The sequence below is a fragment of the Halichoerus grypus genome, chromosome 1 (assembly GCF_964656455.1).
Source record: "Halichoerus grypus chromosome 1, mHalGry1.hap1.1, whole genome shotgun sequence".
Lineage (NCBI taxonomy): Eukaryota > Metazoa > Chordata > Mammalia > Carnivora > Phocidae > Halichoerus > Halichoerus grypus.
This window is the reverse complement of record NC_135712.1, coordinates 31885868-31908085: the sequence shown is the minus strand read 5'-3', so window position 1 is coordinate 31908085 and position 22218 is coordinate 31885868. Positions and strand designations below refer to the sequence as shown.

General features: G+C 36.8%; 1 protein-coding gene across 9 annotated transcripts in view; it reads left to right on the top strand.

Annotated features, from left to right (window-relative positions):
- The window catches only part of ROBO1 (roundabout guidance receptor 1), a 1118917-nt gene that overhangs the window by 1001045 nt on the left and 95654 nt on the right, over positions 1-22218 (top strand). For all 9 annotated transcript variants that reach the window (XM_078059176.1, XM_078059199.1, XM_078059236.1 and 6 more), the window contains 3 exons: positions 7638-7758; positions 8109-8247; positions 10844-10971. In XM_078059176.1, coding sequence (XP_077915302.1) covers positions 7638-7758; positions 8109-8247; positions 10844-10971 — 388 coding nt within the window. The remainder of the gene's footprint in view (positions 1-7637; positions 7759-8108; positions 8248-10843; positions 10972-22218) is intronic.

The window sequence follows — 22218 nt, the reverse complement described above, 5'->3', positions numbered from 1 at the left end:
GGTTTCATTTTTGGTCTGCTGAATTCAAGTCACATTAAGTTAATGTAATTAAAAGCAGAAAAGATTTTGTGTAGCCAAACTAGTTAATTAGCCCCAGTTGGGTTAGTATGTTAACCTAGAGGTGTATGGCTATCGTGAGGGTGACGCCTGAAAAAAAAATTCCTGTGTAACAGATACTGCAAATCATCTGACTTGCTTTAGGGTAGAAAATGAAGACATACCAAGGAGTTCATTTTAAGTTCATCTTTATTTCTGATTTTAAGTACTGATTGCAGGGTAGGCTATATACTTCATTGAATAATCAGACAAAAAACTTAATTTACTTTTTTAAAGAAAACATGCTTCTATGTGTACAAAGGTAATCAGTTTTTCTTCTTGTATTCTGGAAATAAGAATAAATAATAAATAAGACTGAAGTTCTAATTCTGATTTTTTCATGCTTACTGGAAATATAAAATGATTCTCTTTTTGGTTAAAAAGCTACATTTTATGCCTGATTTTTCTATATAATCTTGGTATTTAGTAGACAGTCTAGTAAAGAGGAAAACAGTCTAGAAAGGGATTTTCAACAGCTTCAGAGAAATCTTTAAGTACTAGGAGAGAAGACAGGAAAATGACCATATATTAATTTTTAAAGGGAAAAATCCTAGTTTAAAAGAATCCTGTATATCAAATACATTGATGTGTTCTATACCTTAATGTCTCTGAAACACTTTTTTTAAAAAAATTCAGAAGCTGATATTTAAAACTTTAAAATTCTTTACGACTTTCTTCTTTTTTTCCTCTTCTGTCTCCTTCCCAAAAAAGAGCAAGTCCCCTGGGAGAACCTTTGTTTTGTTTTGTTTTTATTACGTATGTAGATAGCTGAGGCCCCCCTTTAAGCACTGTCTAGAGCTTATGGAAATGTGGGTTTCTAATGTGGTTACCACCGTGGTCTGGTAAGGTATATGGTAATGAGGAAGTAGAACCTCTGCCTTAGATTTTTGACATAGGCTAGATGCCAGCATATTGTCTGAAAGCTTAAGGCGGTCTGCTTCTCCACCACCCGGATTATGTTAATTGAAGGAGTGTTGCTGCAGTGTTTAACATTGTGTCTGTTCATTATACAAACTCGTTTTTGATAGGTTTACAATTTGGCTGTCAGATCCAGTTGCAGGAAGGGACCTGCCAAGACATATTTCTTAGCTTGTTTTAAATACGGCTATTTTCACATTTATAGTGTTTTGTATGTGTTAGACACATTTTTCCTTTCTCTGTAGAGAGGAAATGTCAATTTTTGGTTACAAAGGGCCACTAAGATTTAGAATGTATAAAGTCACCCTTTACAATCAATATTATTATATAACTCAACATAAAATGTTGATGATTAATAATAGGTCCTGCTTGAGAGCTGGTGTGTTATATTTGATCAGGGTTGTAGTACTGTGTTTTCCCTGTTCTTTTGTTTATTAAAAAAAAAAAACAACAAAACAGGCCCCCATGTAGTCTGCAGTTGTGACCATAGAGAATAAAATGATGGCTTTTGCTTAGCTCTGTTTCCATTCAGCCATTGACATATTGCCAGAATCAACTTGAATTTATTGAAGACTACCATTTTCATCCATTTTTTTTTATTTCTCTATTTGCTGCACTTTGTTGTTTCTTCCTTCACCTTTATCAATTTCAGTCTCTGAAGTGTTTAAGGAGATAAGTTTCTTCCAGGTTTGGTGAGGCTTGTTTAGTTTTCCATTTAAGTTGTCATGTCTGCTTGGAGACCCCTAACCATTATTGCCAGCGAATACAGAATGGAATGTAGTATTTTATAGTGAAATTGTCTTACTAACAGGGTAGAAGGTGTATGTGTGTATGTGTGTGTGGGGGGGGATTTATACTAATCTCAGAAGTTGCAGCACTGATTTCCCAAATAGAATAAACACATTATTTTTTTTTTTTTTTAAGATTTTATTTATTTGACAGAGAGAGATACAGCGAGAGAGGGAACACAAGCAGGGGGAGTGGGAAAGGGAGAAGCAGGCTTCCTGTGGAGCAGGGAGCCCGATGCGGGGCTCGATCCCAGGACCCTGGGATCATGACCTGAGCCGAAGGCAGACACTTAACGACTGAAACACCCAGGCACCCCAAACACATTATTTTGTCTAATTTTAACTCCTCCTTCCTGTTGTTCTTTTAATCCAGCGTTTATCCTTAGGCCCGAGCCAGGCCTTTAGAACAAAATTTCTCAACCTCAGCACTATTGACATTTTGGGTGTGATAATTCCTTATTTGTGGAGGACTCCTCTGTGCATTGTAGGCTGTTTCAAAGCCTCCCTGGCCTCTACCCCCCAGGGGTTAGTAACACCCCTGCCCCCACGCTCAATGGTGACAGCCACAAATATCTTAAGGCATTGCCACATATTTCCTGGGAGAGGGCAGGTGATTGCCCTCATAAAGAATCACTGTTTTGGAGGAAATAAGAATATATTTGGCCTGAGAATTACTTGTTTCTAAGGCTTTGCTATGTTGATGCAAATAAACATTTTTTCTGATAAAAGCAGTGGAAGATGTGTTACTAATTAATTTTAATAAAAAGCTTCTGGATGTAGCTTTAGAAAGGAAGATTGGTTTTGATTAGGCAAGTGTCTCTTTAATCTTTAAATCCATAAGCATAATATATAATTATGATAATGTGCAGGCATTTTTCTAAGTACTTTATATGATTTATCTCATATAACTCTCAATATCTTTGGAGTTGTATGTTAAGAGAATCCCCATTTTAGAGATGAAAAACAGAGGTACAGAGGAGTGAACGCCTTGTCTGTCATCACATGTATATACTAAGAGGCGGTGATTCCAGGGCCCATGCTCACTTTGCTTTCCTATGTGAATGTATCTACTTCTGATCAATTTGAAAGATTATCTGAGATTTAGAAATCTTCTCTCTCTCTCTTTTTAAAGTTTTTGTATATATTTTCATTTTGAGTTTTGTTCCAACCAGATAATGTTGGTAAAGACCACCTTGGGGGGGGAGGGGGGAGGAAGGTACAATTTAGTTGACTTCATGTAGCCATTGATGATTAATATCTCTGCTGTTATTCAAGAAAAAAAAAGCATTTTTCAAAAAATGCCTTATAAGGTTAATATTTTTATTTTTAGGCCTTAGTTATTTCAGGTTTTTTTTCATTGATACAGAAATTATATATAAATGAACAGGTGTGATAAACGTATGCTTTTAGTCATATTATGATTCTAATGAAAAAAGCTTCTTGAGATACTGGATTCATTTAAAAACACTTCTCATAGAAATAAATGTCATAGTGGTCCATACAACTAGTATTTACTTACAAAGGACAGAGAAAATATTTTGTAAAATGTCTGGTGGGTTATTTTTAATTTGAAGAGTAAACATGGTCTTTAAATTAAAATCTGTAAAGCAGTCTGTAAATTAAAATCTTATTAAAGAGGAAGGGCTTCTCTATTTATATTTGGTAGCGAAACATAGCTATGTGTCACCAAAGCATAAGTCTCCTGGCAGATGGACTTAGAAAAGTTTTTTCAAGATTGAGCCAAGAATGAATACAGTTGACTCTTGAGCATCATAGAGGTTACGGGTGTCCACCCCTTGCACAGTCGAAAATCTGTGTATAACTTTTGATTCTCCCCAAACTTAACTAATAGCCTGCTGTTGACTGGATGCCTTATCCATAACATAAACATAATATTTTGTATATTACATGTATTCTATACTGTATCTTTATGATAAAGTAAGCTAGAGAAAAGAAAATGTTATTAAGAAAACCATAGGGAAAATACATTACAGTACTGTACTATATTTATTGAAAAAAATCTGCGTGTAAGTGAACCTGCCCAGTTCGTACCCATGTTGCTCAAGGTCAAGGGTATAGCTAGACCTATAGGAATAGGGTGTGAACAACACATTCTTCAGTACTTGATGGCTTTCTTTGAATTTGTAGTTCACCTTAGTTATTGCTCCCTCCCATTCAGCACAACATTGGAATTTCCCTCTGTCTGAGAATCCCCTGGCAGCCCCCTCATAACTCATGTTAACGAAATTTCCCTTCTTCTCAATGTATAGAGATCCTTTCAAAATATAACACTGTTGGGCTGCAATATATAATGTTAATTGGTGGCCCACATGTCCATCAGCAAGTTGATTTAAAACTCTACATTCCCAAGTATTTAAGATTTGTAAAAGTAAATTAGTACTATGTTATCCTGAAGCTGTAAAAATGTCTGTACTGTTGAAAATTATTTATACTTTATCTTTCTTTGACTCTCCTTTTTCTCCACATTTGAATGTATTTTAAAATTATTCATAAAGCCTTATATTTTATTGTGGATATGACTCATTGACTTTTAAAGCAAAAAGAATACTTAGAGTATTTGTTGACTTCCTCTTACTTTGCTATAACTTTTACTTATTAATGTACAGTCCCTTCAGAAATGAAGTGACCACCTAAACATGTAAAAACATTTAAAGTTAGATTGTGAGGCATAGGAGGAGCTCAATGTCCTATCCAAAATTAAAGAACCAATAACAGAACATCATCCAGGACCACATCTCAGATCATTTAACTTTCCTATCAGGAATAGAGTTTGTCACCTTCATTTTTGCCGGAATGACTTTGTTTCCTCAAGATTTTAGGAATGTTTATGGGAAGTGTTTCAAAGTAAGTATATGACAAAAGGTGACAGCGGATCTTAATAGTATGGATCTTGATATGATTCTCAAATTTTCTGAACCTCAAGAAGTCAAGCTTATGAAGCTCAACTTCATTAAATCACAATTATAACAGTGCTGTGGGCTGTGTGTTTCCTGTCATTTGCACATCTCGCACAGCCGAAGACATATATCTTGGCTAAAATCTGTTCCAACTTGCTAAGTGACATTGGGCAAGTCACTTTCCTTCCACTTTTTTTTTTTTTTTTTTTTTACTATTTGCTGGATATTGTGACAGGTCTTAGGACTAAAAGACAAATGAGATATGCTTCCCTGCCTCAGAGTTCACAGTCAGGGAGAAAATCTGGCATTGAAACGCAGAATTAAAACATACTGTGATGATGGGCATAGTGGAGCTTTACGGGAGAGGAGATTATGCTTTGCTGAGCTGCTGGTTCCTTAAGTGAAAAATGAAGTTACTAGAACACTTTCCCTAACAGCTTCACAGCAGTGTTATGATAAAGACCAAAATGTAAATGATATATTCACATAAGAGCCACTTAACGAAACATAAAATAGCACTGTGAACCAATAGCCTGAAGGTTGGATGGACTTGAATTAAGACTCCTACTTTGAGACTTTCTAATGGGATAATTGCACATGTGAGAAAAGATGCTGATTTAGAAGAGGGAAAAATGAAATATCTTCAATGTCTATCAATAGGGCAATAGTTTGGTAAAATCTGATAAATCTATACAAGGAATACTATGTATAATGGAATACTATTTAGTCATTGAAATGGTTGGGGAGGATCTGTCTACAAGGTCTTCAACATTTATTAATTTTTAAAAAATATTTTATTTATTTATTTGACAAAGAGAGACATAGCGAGAGAGGGAACACAAGCAGGGGGAGTGGGAGAGGGAGAAGCAGGCTACCCGCCGAGGCAGGGAGCCCGATGTGGGGCTCGATCCCAGGACCCTGGGATCATGACCTGAGCCGAAGGCAGACACTTAATGACTGAGCCACCCAGGTGCCCCAGTCTTCAATTTTTAATATGTAAAAATATTCTCAACATATTATTGAGTTGAAAATGCATACAGAAGAGCATATACCACATTATTCTACTTTAGTAAAAGTGTGTGTGAATAGATGTAGAAGTGGAGGTGGATCTATATCATGTCTATATATATTGTGTGTGTGTGTGCATGAGAGAGAGAGAGAGAGAGAAAGAGAGAGAGAGAGACAAAAGAAGACTGCACACAAAGTATTGACAGTCATTAACTTTTGGAATATTTATTTATTTTTGTGTGACATTTATTTCTTTGTGTTATTCTGTGTGAAATTTAGGTAAGTATATATGAAAATTATATATATGTATAAAATTACATATATATAAATACATATATAAAATTATATATATACATGTAGTATGATAGCAGTTACCAGATATGAGATATATATATATATATATGTAACTGCTATAAACCTTTATAGAAATGCTTCATTGGATAACAGACTAAATTTTGTGTATAAAAGCAGTTTGTATTCAACAAAAATCATTTGAGTGACTACTATGTGGAGGCGTTATTCTAGGTATGAGGGATAGAGTCATGAGCAATACAAAATCCCTGTGTGGTTTTTGTAACGGTACCTAGAGAATCATGATTATTGTTTTGATAAAATGACAGAAAAAAATATTAAGTTGTAAAAGCCACAGAAATTAAAACTGCAATGTTAATATTTGGTTTGTCCTAACACATAAAGACTTGGACTCAGTGTCTAGTTTGGGTGTCTGGATTGAAACTAAGCAATTTCAGCACTCCAAGACAGTATGACCCACCTTCATAAAGTAGTGGTTTCAGTAAACTCCAAGTTTATGATGGAAAAACAATTCCATTTGAATGGTTCTTTCCTGCCTTTGCTTTGCTTTTTCTCCTTCCTTCCTTCCCTCCTTCCTCCCCTCCTTCCTTCCCCCCTTCCTTCCCCCTTCTTTCCCCCCTTTCTTCCTCCCTCCCTTTCTCTCTCTTTCTCTCTCTCTCTCTCATCAGTACACTATACAGAATAACTGTGAGGTTGAGTTCAAAACCTACATGAAAAAACATTCTAGAAGGTAACCCTGACAAAACCTTTCCAAGGTTCAGAGCATTATAGATATTCCTGGGTAATTGAACCCAACTCTCCACCAAAAGCCTATTAAATTAAGTAAAGATAGTTCAATTTCCGCAACCTGATCTTAATTCATGGTTAACTTCAGCCTATTTATTGTACTGGAAGTCGGCTTACATTTGTAATTAATTCTTCTTCAAATAATTAAATGTTCAAGAGTGTGTCCAAATGACTTTTGAGATGATTTATTGGGATCTGTTCAGTCTCTGCCTCCCAAATCCCCGAGAAACTACTTGGGCAGCAGCAACACCTATGTTTTTTTAGACCACGTCAGTTTGTGCACGGTTCGGGATCTTTAACGATATATTCCTTTAAAGCAACTCTGACAAATTAAGTAATTAGAGACATTTTTATTTCCACATCTTCTAGTACCAGAATATGCTTCCTTGAAATCACTTATAGCTAATCTGAATTTATATATTAATTATGCTCATATGGTATTAAGAATTTCCTTTTTTTTTCCTGCTTGCTAACCGAATTATTCATGCACTTGTTTGGTTTTCATTTAACTAAATAATATGAAAGAACTTGGCCAGTTTAGAAATACAGATTTCTAGTTGTACAGAATGCAATACCTGTATAAGAAGATGTAGGTAAGTAAAAGTGTTTGGCTTCTTTTATATTTGGTATATTTGGCATAAATTCTGTCTAAATTTACTACCTATAAATATAGCAAATACTGCACATCAGCTTTTTGATATAATTATGCTTTGTTCTTCATTTGGAAAGTAGACTTCACTTATGAAGATTTCTGTCATGTCAACATGGCTAGAGTAATTTTAATAGTATTCCTGTAAAACTTTTTTTTAAGATACGAGGCGGAAAGCTCATGATTACTTACACCCGCAAGAGTGATGCTGGCAAATATGTTTGTGTTGGTACCAACATGGTTGGGGAACGTGAGAGTGAAGTAGCGGAGCTAACTGTTCTGGGTAAGTGAAATTTCATCTAATCCGCTCACTGTAAAGTAGATCTCTTATCATTTTTCAGTTTCTTTATAGCAGGGAGAAAGAAGTCATCTTTTTAGAAGGTGAACGAATATTTTTACCGAGGTGGGAGAGGAGACAAGAAATTAGTCAAGTAGCCTGAGCTAAAGTAGCCAGGACATGGGAAGAAAACTAGGAGAAAACTCGAAACCTAGAGAGGGGCTTCTAGAAGAAGGGAACTTTGTGAAATAATTCTCTAAATAACATTTTAAATTATAAATGTCTTTATGAACATCTAAAATGGTTTTTAGTCTGTTCACTTTATCTGTTCTTGAGATGGCTTTTTCTAATTTTAGAGAGACCATCATTTGTGAAGAGACCGAGTAACTTGGCTGTGACTGTGGACGACAGTGCAGAATTCAAATGTGAGGCCCGAGGCGACCCTGTGCCTACAGTACGGTGGAGAAAAGACGATGGGGAACTGCCCAAATCCAGGTACAGATCGGAATTTGGTGATCTGATTCATCCACTGTTCTCATTGGACCATTGCTTATACACGTGCCATTAGACTAGTCTACTCTAGACTTTTTGATCAGGGGCCAGACGCAATATTAGAGATAATCAGAATCAGGAGGAGGTTATCGTGCTTTCTCTGAGGGTTTCACATAAGAACTTTAGATTCATGACCCTGGCTTGCCCAGGGAGCTCTTGTAGAATGTGATTTTCCTCCCGTAGGTTTCTCTTCTGTCCAACCAGAACACAATTATGAGCCATTTCTTGTATGGGAGTAGGTGGGAAAAGGAAGGGAGGTATAGCAGTAAAGATAGAGGTATGAGCCAATTAAAAAGCAGGTCTCTATTTCCTTAGCTACAAAATCACCAGGGAAGCATAGGAGAAGTCAGAGTTTCTTGACATCTGTCAAGTCCTTGAAACTGGTTAAGAGCGGAAGTATACTTGCAGCCTCAGGGAATGAGACCGTGAAATGATGCTCTCAGGTGTTGTCTTTAAGCTGTCTGTCCATTCATTCGACAAACGTGTGTTGAGCCCTTGCTAGGTTTTGGGGTTACAGTGGCTTCATAGTTCTGCTCTCAAGGAGCTCCCGAAAGATTTGTGTGGATAGATACAGAATAACATGGCAAACCCTTTGTCACATAGATGGAAGCCTGGGGGAGGAGGAAATCAGGAGAGTTTTCACAGGAAAGTGACATGTAAGCATTGCCTTGAAAAATATGTATAAATTTGAAAAGCAAGAAAGAAGAGAAGAGTATTCCAGGAAAAGAGACATTACAATATAGACACAAATCTGAGAAAGAACATCACACGCTTTGAGTGGTGGGAAGTTTAGCATGGGTAGCTCGTAGGGCATGTGGCAAGAAGCTATATCAGGTTGGAGATACTGGGGCCAAATGATCAGGGGCTTTGTATAATAGACTGAAGAATTTTGGATCCTATTGCATGCACACCGATGAGTCAAAAGGGATTAGTATGAACAGGATTACTTATTTTTTAAAGATTTTATTTTTAGGGGTGCCTGGGTGACATAGTCAGTTGAGCATCTGACTCTTGGTTTCAGCTCAGGTCATGATCTCAGGGTTGTGAGATCGAGCCCCCTGTCAGGCTCCGCACTCTGTGCGGAGTCTGCTTGAGACTCTCCCTCCTCCTTCTGCCCTTCCCCCCAGTACACTCGCTCTCTCTCTCTAAAAAATAAATAAATAAGTCTTTAAAAAAAGATTTTATTTTTAAGTAATCTTTACAGCCAACGTGGGCCTTAGACTTACAATACTGAGATCTAGAGTCACTTGCTCTACCAACTGAGCCAGCCAGACACCCTCAACAGGATTACTTTTTAGAGAAAATAATTTTTTAGCACTGTGGCTATTACATTAATGTGGGGTGAAGCTAATGGCAGGGTCACCATTGTTGTTTTTGTCCAGAAAATAGATGTGGATTGCGTGGACTGGGGCAGGAAACAGGGATAGGGATCCATAGTAGAGAGAAATTTCTGAAACTAAACTGATGAATTGGATGATTTGTTAGATATAGAGAGCTGGTGGAGGAAGACACCAGGAGATTATATTAGGAGAAGTTGGTTTAGACAATGGGGAAAGAAAAGAAAATTGTATTTAACATAAGAAATATTACATACCTGTGGGATGTATTGTCTAACTATCAGTCAGTTGGGATTATGAATTTGGAGCTTCAGTGAAATAGGGGTTGGGAATGTTTGTGCAGCTGATCAATATTTAACCTACAGTAGCTAATATAACTCAGGGATATTATGTAGAATAAAAAGAGGATTAAAATGAAACTTCAAAAGAAACCCAACATTGAAGGGGAGAGAAGATGAGGCAAGGCAAGTGAACTCTAGAATGAGAGCCTGGGTTCAGGTATCAACTCTGCCACTAAACCAGCTGAGAGCCAAAGCCAGGTTACCTTACTTGCTTAGGCCTCCAATTTCTCATCTTTAAAATGGAGATGAGTACAATATTTCATACAATTGGATTTTCTAAAAAGATTTGTTTATTTATTTGAGAGAGAGAGAGCACACAAGCAGGAGGAGCAGAGGGAGAGGGAGAGAGAAACTTAAGCAGACTCTGGCACTGAGTGCAGAACCTGATGTGAGGCTCAATCTCATGACCCTGTGATCACAACCTGAGCCGAAACCAAGAGTCGGACACTCTACCAACTGCACCACCCAGGCGCCCCAATACTTCATGTAGTTGTTGTAAGAATTTTAAAAGATGAAACCTGTGAAACAAAGTCCAGCATATAATAAGAATTTATTTAACCGTCACCATCTTTTAATTTTAGTATGAGGACAGTAGCTTGAGGAAATGAATGAAGAAGTGCCAACGTTGCCCAAAAATATCCTTTTGAAAAATATTTTAATTGTTTAGCCAACAAAATTGGGAAAACAGGCTCTATGCATGCTTACAAAAAGGGATGTCACATTTCACCTTTTGTTTTAAGTTTTCTGAAGAGAATGTTTCATGTTGTTGATTTGTTGCCTTAGAGACATCATATTGCTAAGGATGGGATTTTTTTTAAGTAGCACGTCACTTAACTCTGCATTTGTTTGTTATGTCACTAGATACGAAATCAGAGATGATCATACCCTGAAGATTCGGAAAGTGATGGCTGGTGACATGGGGTCATACACTTGTGTGGCAGAAAATATGGTTGGAAAAGCTGAAGCATCAGCTACTCTGACTGTCCAAGGTAGGGTTTGTGGCTGCTTTATCATAGAAGGATTATGAGGATAGTAGAAGAAAATATGATTTATTCCAGTCGTTTACGTTAAATATAGACTTCAAGTAGTGCTATCAATATTTCATTCAAACATAATTTAGAGAAATTATTATTTTGCCTGTGGGAGCTCTATAAGTGTTTGTTACAGGAAATTGAATTAAGTTGTTAAAATTATGGTGAGTTCTGTCTTGGTGAAGTAGAGGAGGAGAGTGTGCTTTAATCTCTGGGCCTTCAGACATAGAGCCCTTCTAATCTTTTAATTAAATGACAGCTATTACCATGAAAACGTTGTCTTTAAATGGAAACAAATCTACCAGTCCTTCAGACCGTGCACTTTCGAGGGTCTGTATAACTCAGAACACCGAAATAAGAAAATCCTAATTCACTCTAAAATACGATCCATCCACAGAGGAGGAACACCCACCACCTTTTTTTTATTCCCTACAGGCCTGTGAAATAACAGACATTCAGTAAATATCTGTTGAATGAATTAATTGCATCTGCACTTGGCTAATTCTGATACAGATTTATTATTTGATGTTACATGAGCCCAAATGGATGCCACATTTGATGACCACAAGTTTTTGAATGTCAGACTCACGTCTTAAACTGACGTGCAGAAATGGTTCTTTCACCTCCTTTGTATCCATAATCCAGATGTTTTCCATTTTCATAATCCCTTTTCTTCATAATATCATACCGATTATTTCTCACTATGTCTCATCCAAGAACTCTCATTTTTTTTTTTCTTTTTAGGGACAGATTCTGTATTGTGGAATCTGAGAGACAAAATGACCTTTAAAAAACATTTTGCTTGTGAAAAAACTCCCCTATTTTGCCAAGTATATAGAGTAAACAGGGATTTGGGCTCTAAACCACTTAGCTTGTTTCTGGGTCTGAATTAGCAACACTCGGCGCTGTCATCTTCTCTGAACACTGTCTCCTTTAAGACTATCGTGAAGAAAAAGGTGGCTTTTGAGGAGTGCTTCTCCTGTGGGCTTTCTATAAAAGAGCCTTGTGGGCTTTTTACAGTTAAAAAAGAAGAAGAAGAAGAAGAAGAAAGAAGAAAGAATATTTTCTTTCTTTCTGTAAGCCATTATGTCCCACTTTAGGGTTTTTAGCTCAACCTCATAAAAACAAAAGAAAAAAAAAAAAAGAAAAGAAAGATCAAGAACAAACATTGAATTTCTAAGGCCTAGACTACTTCTCTTTAATCTGAGTTAGACCTGAACTCCATGTAAGACTAAAACTGTAAGAAAAGGAAACCCCTTTACGTTTAGAGAAAGCACAAATTTAAGAGATGTCAAATCTTCAAAAGCCCTCCAGAGGGAGTAAAAGGAGCCCAGAACTAAGACAAGGCATGAAAAGCTGTGTCTGTCTTTAGGCAGTTGTGACAGGGAGGCTGGTTGTCTATCACATTAGTCAAAGAGATATGTTTCAATTTATGTTTTAAAGTCCTTTACCTTGGGAGTCTGATGCTTTTATTAATAATAGCCATTCCTCTGTGTCTACAGTGGACATTGAAATCAAAACAGAATTTCTTCCTGCAATTTTATTTATTTTTTAATTTTTTTTCCCTTCCTGAAATTTTAAACTGAATCCAAAGCTAATTCAGCCTTAAGTTTTCCATATGGAATTCTTACTCCCTAAGCCCAGATTTCAATGGAAATTGGGTACAAATGATCATATCTGGAACCTACCTTAAGAATTTAGAATTAAGGGGCACCTGGGTGGCTCAGTCGTTAAGCATCTGCCTTCGGCTCAGGTCATGATCCCAGGGTCCTGGGATCGAGCCCCTCATCGGGCTCCCTGCTCCGCAGGAAGACTGCTTCTTCCTCTCCCACTCCCCCTGCTTGTGTTCCCTCTCTCGCTGTGTCTCTCTCTGTCAAATAAATAAATATAATCTTAAAAAAAAAAAAATTTAGAATTTTTTATTTCAACTGCATTGGGTTTTCTATAAACTTATGAAAGATCTGTATATTGGTGAGAATGTATTCTTTTATCCAAATATTAAAATAAAATTTGCATATTAATATCACTGTTAAAATATCTTTAACATTCTAGGATAGTATGCATAATATGCCAAAGAAAGTAACATGATTCCCAACTACAGAAGATAACTAAGGGAAAAAAAAAAGGAAACTTGAGAAGTTGTATTTTTTTTCTTCATTTGAGATTGAATACAGAAAAATACTAGTTACTACAAGAGAAACTAATTTGAAATGAATCCATTTGATAGCAGGAAACCATTATAATAAATTCAGTAGTGTATTAATTTGTATTTTATTTGTGGCTCATTTTTAAAAGGAACTACTAGAGTCAGTATGGGCTCAAATAATCTTCCTTTCCTTCACCCCTCATACAAGAAATACTTAATTTTGGGAGTTGATGTTGGGCAACAAAACCCTGTGCTCCAGGTAGAAGTTACTGGGAAAAAAACACTCTTCAGTGAGGGTGCCCATTGGATTTTCATCCCCAGTACAGACATGATTAGTTCTAATATTTAAAAAATAAATTTGATTTGAGAATTACTTCTTTTTTTCCGTTTTTTTTTTTCTTGAAATCCCAATTCTGCTTTCTTGGAGACTCTACCTGTACATTTTTCTTTCAATATTCCTTCTAAGGATTTTCTTATTTTTTGTACTTGTGTAGTCTTCACAGTGATTAGCATCATACTGGACATAGAGTAGGCACATTATTTAATAAATACTTGTTAATTTGAAATATGAATATGGATTCCAACCTTTCTGCTTGAGTGGTAAAAATATCATAGGGACATCCTAAGGGAAATTCAAGCATCTTCTGGTGGCTTTGATTCTGAACGTCAGTAGTAGTTTCTGTGGGATCAAAGTTGAAGAGACTGCCATCTTATGATGGCTGCCTAGTGGTCTGTGTTTGAAAGGCACTAGAGCCAAAGGTAGAACTAGGCAGGGTGTCCTAAACTTATCTGAAGTTTGTTATCTGAATGTATCTGAATTTACATATCTATACTTATCTGAAGCTTATTAAATATGCCAATTATCTGGGATGCCCCTGGAGAACCTGATTTAAGAATCTGGGTCTGAACATAGAAATTTAATTTGTTTTTATGTTTTATTTTTGTTTTTAAAGAGTAAGCCCCATGCAGTCTCCGCACTTAGTGTGGAATCTGCTTGAGATTCTCTCTCTCTTCCTCTGCCCCTCCTGCTTGTGCTCTTTCTCTCTCTCTCTCAAATAAATAAATAAATCTTTAAAAAAATTAAATAAAGTAAGAAGCTCCATGGCCAACGTGGGGCTTGAACTCACAACCCCACGATCAATAGTTGCATGCTCCACTGACTGATTCAGCCAAGTGCCCCTTTATTTTTTATTTTAAACAAGCAAGTTCATGAATCCCTGGGGTGAGAACTTACTTGAACTATAAAAAGAATAAAGGACTTTAAAATTTTTCTTTAGAGTTTGGGTATTATCAGAGCTGGAAGAAATCTATGACAAAGAATTATATAGCTAAGAGCATAGACATTAGAGTCAGAATTTAGTTGAATCTTGTTTCTGTCATTGACTAACTTTGTGACATAGAAAAGGTGATTTAAACTTCTTGAACCTCAGTTGCCTCATGTGTAAAATGGGTATTTACCCATTTACTCAGAGCTTTTATAAGGATTAAATTAAATTTTATATATAAAAAAAGTTTAACATATTGTCTGTTACAGAGTAAATGTTTCATAACTAAGGAGTATTGTATTCATTTTAGTGTTATTATTGACAGCTTTATTGCTTAATTTTTAATAATTATTGGCTATTTAGTAAGAAAAATGGTATGGTTCAGGTAATTCTAGACAGATAGGGTTGTTCTTTCTCTGCTGTTGTAAATGAGAAATGTGAACTACTAATATAGTCATGATAATTTATGATCCAAAAATTATTCAAAACTCTTCTCAAATATAAAGTTTTACATTTTCATTACAAAAGAAACTTTACTAGTTTTTATAGTAAATGTGTTGGGTGTGTGTGTGTGTGTCCTGTCAAAGCCCTAGTGCTAGACTTACATTGAAGTTTTGCAAACTAACTAGATAAATTAATGAAAATAATAAAGATTTGGGAATAGAAATGATCAAAAAGATTACCTTTTATGTTCAGTGGAGTGTTATTGTTATGGAAAAACATTCACCAGAGGGTATTTGACCCCAATTCTAATTCTATTGCCTTGAAGAGTTTTTCAAGGCAATAGAATTAGAATTCTGGCTGTTTTGCAATCATTTTGAGTCTTAGCACCTCAGGTTACCTTTCCTTAAAATAGGGTATTTCCAGGTAATTCTAAGACTGGTAAGATGATCCATGAGCAGATATCCTCAAAAACTGTTTATTCTCCTTTATGACCACTTGGAAGCTTCAATTAATCAGTCCAAGCCAATAGTAAAATTTGAGGTCATACCCTGTTATTAGCAAGTAACTGCACTTCTAAAACCTACACCACATATATATCTCATGTGACATTGGATGGATTACTTCTTGGGCAGCCAAACGCAAAGCCATTGAGCCAAATCAAAATACTGATTATAACACAGCAGATTTTATTTTACTCTGAAAAAAGGAAAATTGTAATAAAAATGTTAAGACATTTTTGATTAAAAATGTGTGCATCCTGGGCTCTGTAAATATTTAGGCAATTCTTCAAAAAGAATATCCAGAGTCCTTTAACTTGCATGTCAGTTTTGGGGTATCATTGAAACTGAATGAGACTCAAAGGCTCTGCAGTACTTTGACCTACTGAAAAATAATTAATGTCGATTACATGACCAATAAAAAATGTTGAAATAATGTTGTTTGGAATGATTACAACAGAAAAGTCTTTCTGCTTAAACCCCCAGTTAACTTGAAAATTCAGTTAACATAACTTAACATTCTATTATTCTCTGGAATAACTTTTTTTAAGATTTTATTTATTTATTTATTTGAGAGAGAGAAAGAAAGAGAGTGTAGAGAGGGCAGAGGGGGAGGTAGAGAATCTCAAGCCAACTCTGCGTTGAGTGTGGAGCCCGAAGTAGGGCTCGATCTTACAACCCTGAGATCATGACCTGAGCTGAAACCAAGAGTTGGATGCTTAACCCACTGAGCCATCTAGTCTCCCTTCTCTGGAGCAATTTAAGTTTTGTTACCTATAAATTTAAACCATCAAAGTTACTATATTTATACTTAATGTGTCTCTGCCCTTGTTTACTCTCCATGCAAGTAACATCTCCACATCTCCTCAAGAATTCTCTTTGTGAACCTAAAATACACACAAAAAATCAGGCATCTTTTTAATGTCATCTCAGTTTTGATTGATTACATTGTCAGTGTCTCAATTTGGCAAGTGTTAGGATTGCTGGCTCTGTGTTGGGTAGGAATGAATTCTCTTCTGAACTTGTGTTTAACATTGTATGATGACCCTGTCTTTTAAGGCGCAAGATATATACTGTGGTATTTATAACCATTTTATAGGTTGTGACATACCTATAAAATAGAAAATCTAACCAGAACAAAATAGATGCATACAGGCTCCCTGCCAGGTTTTTAAACAGTGTGCCATTGAAACTGCTAGAATTTATGCCTCTGCTTGGTGTTCTGAGAATGATCACAGGTTTGTTTCATATTATTTTATTATTGTAATCTCAACCTATTAGACCTTTATTAGATGTTTGCCAGGTGGACCTTGAAGTCCTTCTTAGAATCACATGATAGCTAACCTAAATTTTTTACTGATTTTTATTTGTGAACCAACTCATGGTTAATTTAAAAAGTGAAGGTTTTTTTGTTTTGGTTTGGTTTGGTTTGGTTGAAGTTAGACTATAGGAAAAGCATGGTGGAGGCAACTTCAAAGCACTAAATGAAAAATAAAGGAAGAAAAATAATTTTATTTACTGTTGTATTAATAACAAACACTTTGAAATGAGTAATTATGCATCTATGATGATGGTCATGTTGATAGCTTTTTAAATCATTCCACTTTTGAGGAGTGCCATCCAGAAAGAAAGATGGAGCATGAGGCCATAGAGAGTTTAGTTTAAACTCTTGAATTTCTCCTGTTCCCAAGTCTATGCGCTACTTCTAAGGGGTTGTACGATTCTTTGCTTCAGTGATCCTCATTGCTTAAACCAGGCAAACTTGAGGGCATTATTAATTTTTCTACTCCCTTTGCAACTTTACAGAGAAAGCAGCTCTTACTACTGTCACAATTTTATTTCCAAAGTGAATTTGTGACTGCCACCAGAATGATCATGTTCCCGTCACTGTGTCTGTCACAGGAAACCAGACTGAAAACAGACTTCCATACCCCATCCATTCCCCGAGCCATCACATTTTATCTTTGCGGAGTTGAACCATTAAGAAAATCTAATCCCACTTTTGTTTGTCTCTCTTACAATAGGAACTAAAAAGACATTTAGTCTTCTCGTTTCCCTCAGCCCTGAGTGCTGGGCCAGTCTGACACAGGAAGCTGGACATTTAGATCTTAGTTCACACTTCACTGCACTCCTCTGCAGGCCACTCTTAGAGACCAGTTATTCTTTGAAGCTTAAGAAACAGTTGCTTTTCTGCCTTTTCAGCAACAGCTCTGTTAAAAGAAAAGGCAGATACCAAACATCTCTAAACCAGGTGAAGCTCTGTTACCAGACAAGTGGGATTTCTATGAAATCCCAGCCCTTTTCTGATAAGTGTGTGTCCATTTTTTCTTCCTCTGATGTGAAATTACTCCATTTTCTCTATTTCATCACCTGTTTTTTTTTTTAATTGTAAAATATGGTCTGATGAATGATGTTGCTATCTCTTTAAATTTATGGTTGGCATACAATAGGAATTGTTCAAATGAATCATCAAAAGGATGTGCATTCTCTTCTGTCCCGAAGAATTGTTATTTTGTCTGGTGCTTCCCATGAGTATTTATGCCTACTATACGATGAAGGAACGGAGTACTTCCTCATTAGGATTGATTAGCCACTGACAGCTTCTGGAAGGCTGAGCCTTAAAGTCTGAGATTGACGTGAGACCAAGGAGACACAAAGGCAGGAAAAAAAAAAGACCCGCGCTGTCTTTTGGCTGACTTAATTGCTGCTAATGGGATGTTTCCTAGAGCCTCTCTCCTTGTGCTAGCGAACCACATGCTTCAAACAAGCAGCTTTGTGGAAATATCTCAGGCACGACAGTTTATGATTGGCCCCACTTAATGTCCCAATGAACTAGGAGTTGAATAGCAGTTGTAACTTTCAGTGAGACAAGACACAGCTGTCGGAGGCTTGTCGAAGCTTTTGGGTTTCTACAAACCCTGAGTGTGAATATTTATTCACAGAAAATAATAGTGATGCAGTTAACATGGGAGCAGACTAGGAGGCGGACACTGAATTCTCTCATATTCTCTGCATCAGTGGAAAGCAGGGCAACCCACAGATTCATACCAGTAGATAGCCTGGGTGGTGGGGGTCATGCTCTACTCTTGCACTTCTCCCATGTCAACCGTCACAAAATCCTACTTATTTTTGCCTTTTAAATATTTTCTTAACCCTCCCACCACCTCTCTAACCCTTGCCTCACTGCTTTTATTCAGGCTTCTGTCGTCTGTCAATCTCTATCCAATTTCCTTGCCTCCATCTTGTCCGATAGAACCCATTCTCCACACAACAGGTTCATTTCCCTAAAACACAAATCTGAACATCATACCCCATCTCTCCGGGGTAAGACCCAGAATACTTAACAGTGCTTCTCCTGGCCACTCAGTCACCTCTCACTACTCCCTTTAGTACCGTACCACTGTATTGTTTATATGCATTTTCTTCATGCACGTACCACCATGTCGCTTACCTCTGGGCTTTTCTTTATGTTGGTCCCTTGGTCTAAAATGCCCTGTCCCCCACCTGCCCTATCTTCTACTTGCTAATGACTCCTTCCGAGACTCAGCTCAGGTGAGCATCCTCAAGGAAGCTTGGCACACTGTCCTCACCCAAGCGCAGGTTAGGGATTCCCCCATTCGCGTACCCGTTGGATGCTATTTACTTAATGTCTGCCCCACTTCACTCTGAGTTCCTTAGAAGAACACTTTGTTTGCTTTGCCTTCTCAGTCTTTGGGGCATCACTGGCGCTCAGGTAACATTTTCTGTGTGGGTGAATTAAGGGCTGCCCTGATACGTACCAACTGTGAGATCCTGGGCAAGTCACTCAACTTGTCTGAATTTCAGGGTTCTCATCTGTTGAAAAATAAATGCACATGTAATGTAAACATCAGTGAGCTGATAGGAAATAAAATAAGATAATTAACACAATATTTATATTCTCATAAAAGTGGTTTGAGGATTATGAAGTGCTTATGCAAGAGCAATTGTCGTTATGATTATTTTTCTCATCAACTCCTTCCAAAACAATTAAAAATTCATCAGATTCTCAGTAATATTTATTTTGTCCATAGAGATTTGAATGTTTTGGTCGCTGATTAATATAGTTTGGTCAGTGTTTTCTTTTTCTGCAAAGATAATTTTCTATGGCTCCTTAATATTGAGATCTATCTTTGAAAATTGGTCCTTAATATTTCCTTGGAAAGTCTTTAGGGAGACATCTTTTCTTTTTGTTTTCCTGTTCCTGTTAGGAAACATTCCATAGAGTAGAATTAATAGCACATTCTTTTCTGACAGACACTCACTTGGATTTAAATGCTGAATGTACAAGCTATTAAATCTTTGATTCTCAGCTTTCTTATTAGTCAAATGGGGGTGAAATGTCTCCCTCATAGGATTGCTGTGGGGATTAAATGAGCTAATAAATATGAAATGCTTAGAACATTGTGTGAAGCATTATTTATTTTTTTTTAAAGATTTTATTTATTTATTTGACAGAGAGACAGTGAGAGAGGGACCACAAGCAGGGGGAGCGGGAGAGGGAGAAGCAGGCTCCCCGCGGAGCAGGGAGCCCGGTGCGGGACTCGATCCCAGGACCCTGGGATCATGACCTGAGCTGAAGGCAGACGCTTAAAGACTGAGCCATCCAGCCGTCCCTGTGTGAAGCATTTAAATGCTCAATAGAAATAGAAGGAATGAAGGTGATATGAGGAAGGAGGATGAGGAGGAGGTCACTTCAGTGATATATCTTTGTATGTGTCAGAATCAAAAATTCCTGTAGCTTCAGTGCTCTTAGCTGCCTATCACTAGCTTTATAAAAGGGTTAAGATCTGAGTCACAAGTGCATTTCCTAAAATATTTTACATAGTGACACAATAAACACTTTTCAATAAACAATGACTATCAAGGTGGTTAAAAAATGTTACTTTTGGGGAGTGTCTGGGTGGCTCAGTGAGTTGAGTGTCTGATTCATGATTTTGGCTCAGGTCATGATCTCATGGGTTGTGAGATCGAACCCCACATCAGGCTCTGCACTCACCGGCGAGTCTGCTTGGTATTCTCTCTCTCTCTCTTTTTCTCTCTCTCTCCCTCTCCCTCTGCCCCTCCCCCACCTCCATCTGTCTCTCTCTCTTTCTGTCTCTCTCTTCCTCCCTCCCTCCCTCTAAAAATAAATAAATAAATCTTTAGAAAATGTTAATTTTTATTCTAGTTGCTTTAAGCAACAATGGGCAAGTGAAGTATAATACAAAAAAAAATTCTGCATTTTGTTAAAAATACCTTTCATTTGTTTTAATTATGTGTATTTGATAAGTATTTGAGACCCAAATAATCAGTTTGGCTTTTTTGATTAAACAGATCCATAATTAACAAGATACCCTTAGATCTTTAAAATAGTTATTATCATTCCTAGTATGTTCAGTGCTGCTGAATTTCTTGATAGAACAGTTAATATTGAAAACCTTCACTGTTCCTCCCACAAATATAATCCATATATTGGAACAATTAAATTAACTAGATTTTAAAAACTGGCTAGATGGTCTCTGCTAATAACTTTCATACGATCTAAAACTATAATAGTCTTGACAATAGATCAGAAATCATAATCCATTAAAAGAAATGCACCTTTGCGTGCATTTGTGCATTTCACCATTTTCTGAGATGCGAAATAGCAACTTTGAAGATAACCAAGCCACACGTTAATCTCACACAATGTAACATATTGTGTGTGTGTGTGTGACATTTTTTTAATGGACCAGTAAATAATTTTTTCAGAATGTAAAATTAAAATGTAGGTAAAGGAGCGCCTGGGTGGCTCAGTCGTTAAGCGTCTGCCTTCGGCTCAGGTCATGATCCCAGGGTCCTGGGATCGAGCCCTGCATCGGGCTCCCTGCTCCGCGGGAAGCCTGCTTCTCCCTCTCCCAATCCCCCTGCTGTGTTCCCTCTCTCGCTGTGTCTCTCTCTGTCCAATAAATAAATAAAATCTTTAAAAAAAATAAAAAATAAAAAAAAAATAAAAATAAAATGTAGGTAAAAAGTAAAGCAATATAGCTTTCTGTGGATTTTATTGCCAGTAGTAGGGGATAAACTTTAATAAACTTGCATTCAAAAGCAAACTCTGGGGGAAAAGGGCCTAGTTTGTAAATTTGTGGTTTCCTTAAATAGGGTTCACTATGTTTGGCTTTCTATCAGCATACGAGATCTTTGTGCAAGAGTCGTGTGACTTTTTAGAGCTCCTATGATATCTAGGCATAAAGGAAGTAATGAGAAAAAAAACTGGGTCCTTCAGTCCTAAATTTCCCTTCTTTGATGTAGACTTCATTTAAAACATTTGTTGGAACTGTTTGCTTAAATTGCTGATTTCAGAAAAGCCGCAGTATAATAGTACATTGTTTCTGCCCATTAACGTGGTTATTTGAGTCAAAGCCAAAACTAATGGTGTCAGGGGGCCTTTTTGCAGGTTCAGGTTAGGTTTACGATACTCCAAGATCCTGGTTAAGAATTGTGAGTTCATCAGCATTTTGATGAAATACATATTATAAGACCCCCAAAGCTTTACTTGATGACTTTGAGAACCTTGATATGTGTGTGCCATGTTTGCCAGACTCTGATGAGGTATGTAGCAGACGGGTTCTTTGGGGAATGATTCTTTCTGCAGTAAATAGTACTTCAGGGCTTGGGGAACATTTTATGTGTGTGTGTGTACATACACACACACACACACACATGCAGCACATATGTCATTATATAACATATATATAAAACACACACACATCACAATGTTAAATTTATTTACCATCTCCAGTACATATGTATTGTTCCTTTTACTGCTTAAGTCAAAAGTCTTACTCAAAATGCCTCCCTTCTAGGATCTGTC